The sequence below is a fragment of the Lactuca sativa genome, chromosome 4 (genome assembly GCF_002870075.4).
Source record: "Lactuca sativa cultivar Salinas chromosome 4, Lsat_Salinas_v11, whole genome shotgun sequence".
In the NCBI taxonomy this organism is placed as follows: Eukaryota; Viridiplantae; Streptophyta; class Magnoliopsida; order Asterales; family Asteraceae; genus Lactuca; species Lactuca sativa.
In genome coordinates, this window is record NC_056626.2 from 299,132,253 (window position 1) to 299,137,743 (window position 5,491).

General features: G+C 33.9%; 1 protein-coding gene across 1 annotated transcript; it reads left to right on the top strand.

Moving 5' to 3' along the window:
- The first annotated feature begins 809 nt into the window (after positions 1-809).
- On the top strand, positions 810-4,397 carry LOC122197407 (microtubule-associated protein 70-1). Its single transcript, XM_042901390.2, has 7 exons — positions 810-1,827; positions 1,982-2,111; positions 2,359-2,409; positions 2,783-2,937; positions 3,073-3,104; positions 3,617-3,755; positions 4,216-4,397. The coding sequence occupies exons 4-7, from the start codon at positions 2,871-2,873 to the stop codon at positions 4,236-4,238; spliced, it is 261 nt and encodes an 86-aa protein (XP_042757324.2). The 5' UTR covers positions 810-1,827; positions 1,982-2,111; positions 2,359-2,409; positions 2,783-2,870; the 3' UTR covers positions 4,239-4,397.
- The last annotated feature ends 1,094 nt before the right edge of the window (positions 4,398-5,491 follow it).

Below are 5,491 nucleotides of genomic sequence, written 5' to 3' on the forward strand. Positions count from 1 at the left end.
AACGTTTGAGTTGCAATGTGAGTTTCAAATGAATAATAAAAAATATGAACTACAACTTTTAGTAACATAAAAATACAAAAAACATCTATTATAACATTTGTATTAAAAAAGATATATATACAACGAATAATAAAAAATATGAAAAATAAACACTACAACTTTTAATAACATAAAAATACTAAAACGTTTATTTTAACATTTATATTAACTTTTCAGATTTAAATCACAAATCTCTTCAAATACATTAATGTTTTTAATGAGCAAAACTTTACAACCTTATAAAAGAAAGGAAAATAAAAAGTTACCAGTGATTAGTAATTAATAATCATAAGTTAAAAAACTCTTGAGTTGTAACTACTCCCTCTGTCCTAATATTATTGCCCACAGACAAAAAACACACAGATTAAGAAAAACATTAATTACCACTAACTTTATATAATAAAATGATAGTTTTGTCCTTACTGTGCATTTAATGTTCCATTAAATGCTTAGTTGGTTAAGTAATAATAAGGGGGTGTTTTGGTAAAAATATTATTTATTTTTAGAAGTGGACTATTATTTTGGGACAAACCAAAAAGGAAAGATGGACTATAATTTTTGGACGGAGGTAGTAATAAATATACATAAATTAGAAAACTTTTGAGTTGTAGTGTGAGTTTCAAATGAATACAGTATTTGGAAACGTGTATTATTATACAATATATTAAAGTTCTCCGTCCTTAGCTACAGTAAAATTGCCAAGGATGGACAAAAATGGTCCCCTGTCTATTTCCGTATGTTCAAATCCGTTTTTTTCTTTACCTTGGGCCTTTTATGTCATTATTTAAACTGTTGGTGGTGCACGTGTTGTTGGTTGTCCACCAAATTACCAGGTGTAATGCACCGCTTAGGAAGTGATACCTGTTCTGTCCGCGTGTCACACACCCTGCTCTTCCAAACTACCCTCTCATCTATGCTCTCTGTCTCTCTTCTTCTTCCACCGTTCCTCTTTTCTTCGTCCTTCGTTCTATCTCTGCCCAAATATTCCCCGATTACACCTCCTATTTTGTATGTTCAAATCTATAACCGCCCCTATCATCCAATTTCATTCCTCCACCGCCTCATCTATCACTCTTTTAGTTTAATCCCCGCTACCTACCCTTCCTTCTTTCACCGCTTCAGATACATTTGCTTTTTCATTCTTTTTAGTCGGCAATCTCCACCGCTTAATCCCTACACCGATCACTCAAAACCTTCAATCACTTTGAATGTTTACTTCTTCTATTACTCCACCGCCTCTCATCTTATCGACGTTACCTCATCGCCTTCCACCGCCTCACCACCTCAGGGAAGTCGTCCTCGGATCCGGTTGTACTCTCTGCTTCAGTTCGACTACGGTCCGCCGAAAGACGCCGACAAGTTCGCCTGGAAACCCAATGTCGGCGTCGAAATCAACGAAACCGAAGTCGGAGGAAGGTTTAGGCCTTTATCGAACATCACCGGAGTTTTCCCTAAGTGTAAAGATCAAATCAATGGAAACGCAAATACGGCAAAATACAAACCCCTAACAGAACCAGCCAAATGGTAATTAACACAATCTCTATTTTAATCTGTTCTCTTTTCACTTCTGAATGTCGATTCTCAGTGATGATTCCTCTTTTCACCATCCCTTTTCGTTTAATCTCACGGATTTCGGAGCTGTCGGAGACGGCATCACTCTCAACACCAAGGCTTTCGAAGATGCTGTTTCTACTATCTCAAAGCTTAGGAAGCGAGTACTTTTATTTCTTACTACTGCAACATTTTACTTTGAGAAGGACAATAATGTAATAGATAAGTTGATATCAGGTAATTAAGACACCATCTAATTTTATGAAAAATTTCCCTAGATTAAAGTGAGATTGTGATAATTTTCCCTAAATTAAAGTCATAGAATGTTTTCCGTGGATATATGTTATGCTGCTAGCTAATTGCATTTGTTTTCATGGTGATGGATTTTAAGGAGCATTCATATAACAGAAATGGTCCATGCGTGGTGGGCTTCATGTATGATCATTATCCGGTTAGGAGCGCCTTCATTATATCTGAACTGAGTTGGATATTTTGCTATTGTTATAGTGATTGTATTCCAGGTAACATACTTTTTAACTTGAACTAAAAAAGAAAATAAAATCCCTTACTAAACGTTTTAACAATCTGAACTGAGTTGGATATTTTGCTATTGTTTGTTTCTATTTCTGTTATTTTTGATTTTTTTTGCAGGATTCGATTTATTTTCCTGCACACCACTAATGCTCTTCACGCTCTCTACAAAAGTGACCAGTTATCTAATTATGGTACCAATTATCTAAAATTGATTTATTTTATTATTGATATCAGGTTCTCTACTTTCCAATTATGCCAAATTGAATAGAGGAAGTGGCAATTCAGGTAATTTCATCAACACGCAGTTTGTTTTTTGATTTTGTAGAATGTGTTTACTATTTAGAATGACGCTAGAGTATTTTGTCCCCTTAGATGACAAAATCTTTGTGAGTGAAAGTAAATGGAATAATTAAATTAAAACCCATGAACCCTCTGTTTTCTTTATGTGTGTATTACTATTCGTTAGGATCGCTATGGTTGTTCACCTAGATGCAATGAATGCCAGAAGAATATTTTTTTAAGGTCCCTGTTACAACAAATTAATGGATTGATTACTTTACAATTTCATTGTCTATGGTTATTTAGTTTTACAAAATTTTACTACGTCATTTATTATTAATTATCATCAAATTATCTTACAATTTAATTTGCATTGCAGCCCTAAAACACAAAAATCCAAACTTTCAAAGGGGATTTGTTATATTAGAAGAAGCTGCCAATAGTTATATGAAAAGAGATATGTCATAATGGGGAGCTTTTTCTCTTTTATAAGAGTGGCAAACGAATTCGTATTTGAAGCATACAAGGTAACAGGTAATTGTCATCATCTGTATGACTTTCAAGTCTCTGTGTATGATTTGGTTTCACTTTTCATTCACTAACAACACCATATTCTTTCATTCTTACTTTCTTTTGATTTCATTTCCGTGATTGATCATTCCAATGAAGGTGTTCAAAGGGTTACTGGATGCTTCAGCAATGTAAGTATCTAAGTATAATTTTTTACTTTATTTTAAAGGATTTGAGTTTATTTCTTTCTTTTTAATCCAATTATGTGCTTTTCATATTTACTTTTGTTACTCGAAATCTCATTCAGAATCAAATTCATATAAAGTGGAACATTTCTAGACCGACAATGTTTCTGTAAGCAGAAATCAAAGTAGTATGTAATAACAAATAAAAAAATAAAAGTTCTTTGCTATTTCTTGGATTTAACCGACTTTATAAGGGTTAGGTAGTTAATGTTGATTTGGTTGTGATGAAGGATCAGACAAAAGTTTCCTTAATTTGTAGTTTTGATTATGCCTTAGAAAAAAGTGTCTCTTGATAAATATGTGTGCAAACATTTGTGGTTATTTGTGCCCGTATATCTGTATGCTAAAGTGTAAATTTAATCAAACTTTTGTTGGGTTTCTTTGCCTGTTTGTTTTCGCCTCGACTACTTTTTTTTTTTTTTTTAATCATACCTAAAATACCCTTTTTGGTTGTATAGGATCCTGAAATCAAAAAAATAAATGATGAGAAGAAAGCATCAATGGCAGACCAATTTGTAGCAGAAGCTACTTTACGAGCAGTTCCTGCAGCCGAAATTCAAGCCATTGTTGGACCTTTGGAAGCTGGCTGGAAAAGAGGTACATAATTTCTATTTTTTCAGATGGGCAGGAAATATTTGAAATTGCATGATTGTCCTTTCGGATTTCAGATTGCAAAACATTTATACAGGTCTTCCTTCTCTATTTTAGTATGATGGAATTCAATGAAGAATGGAATGGAATGAACCATTCCATTCCATTAATGTATTTTCAGTTGTTTTATGTGTTAACTTGTAGCATCCAACTTATTTTTCTTTCTACTCTATCAATGTAAATTGTAATTACAGATTTTTTTTATTAAGGCATTATACCTTTCGCTTAAATGAGGTTCTCTTTAATCAACTCATTCTCCCTTTACATTGGTCATTTGATAAAAGATGTGTGATGAAACATTTATAGGAAAATATTGCACTTTGATTATAGAATGTATTAGATTTTTGCAACCTGTCGTAGCCATGCCATTAAAATTTAAAACATCATTTTTTTTTTTTTTTTCCAGATTGTACTTGGCATAAAACTTGAAACGGAGCCTGAAGAGGCAATATCCAAAGAGAAAGCACTTTTCTGTTTCTGTAAACACTAAAAAACATGTAAACTGATGGATGTTTTGGGTTTCTTAGTTAGTTAGTTAGTATGTAATCCACATCCGACCCATTCCGCCCCGCGCAACGCGCGGGTAACCCCTCTAGTTATATATATATATATATATATATATATATATATATATATATATATATATATATATATATATATATATATATATATATATATATCCCCTTAGCTACAGTACCTGACCAGGGTACTGTTCTGGGGTTGGTTACTTCACTTGACTTTGGTTACTCTGATTTATCCACTGCCTCAGATAACCACCACCTCAAATAATCAAATAATATAGCTTTCATCACCGACTCCATTTGATGCTTCTGGATTCCAGGTTACTGTAACTTGCCCACCGATATCCACCGAGTCGATATCCACCGCCAAGTCCACTATGTATACAAACCACCACTTTGTCTTCCAATAAGAAACTACCGCCATGTGCTGATGCGGAAGAACCCACCATCGGCTTCTTCTTTGTTTCTCATCTTACTCCAAACCGACTCCTCCATATTCCATTCGTTCTTTCTCACCGTCATATATCACCCAATACCACCGATTTTCGAATATGATACTTGATGTATACGAAATTTTTTCCACTGATCTCCATCTACAATCGCCGACTTCAAAGACCTCTTCGTCTTCTAATATTCAGTTGAGAGGAACTGACCGAGGTACTGTTCATGGATTTTAGCTTAGGTCGATGTTCATCGGGGTTATTTTAACTTTACCTTGGTAATTCATGAAGCTATTCCGATTCCCAGGTGACGATTGTTCATCCCTCTTTCTATATGCTTTCAATTTCATGTTTGTTTAAGTGTGTTCTTAATTTTAATTTATTTGTTCGAATATAAGAATGGGCAAGTAATTTGATTGAAGGGTTTGCTTTCATATGATGGTTGTAATTAGGGGTTTTCTTACTGAACATCGAATTAGGGTTACATCTAATTAGAGTTAATTTTCCAGTTTTTTATTATTAAATCTACCTTTTTTATGTGATAAAACAAGAAGGTCTTCAATTTTGACCAATCTGGCTAACTTCATTGTTCAGTTTTGTGATACAGACAACAGTTGAAGGAAGCATGATGCTGAGCATCACGGAGCGGAGTGGCGTCAACACCACTTTCATCCTCAACCATCAGATGTGTGACACAAAAGCCCTTTTGTTCATTGTAGTT

What these genes read in the sequence shown, in the direction of transcription:
- LOC122197407 (XM_042901390.2), top strand. Translation starts at nt 2,871, where the DNA reads ATGGGGAGCTTTTTCTCTTTTATAAGAGTGGCAAACGAATTCGTATTT. An exon ending in TTACTGGATGCTTCAGCAAT is followed by an intron (nt 3,105 to 3,616) that starts GTAAGTATCTAA and finishes TTGGTTGTATAG; the next exon opens with GATCCTGAAATCAAAAAAAT. An exon ending in GGAAGCTGGCTGGAAAAGAG is followed by an intron (nt 3,756 to 4,215) that starts GTACATAATTTC and finishes TTTTTTTTCCAG; the next exon opens with ATTGTACTTGGCATAAAACT.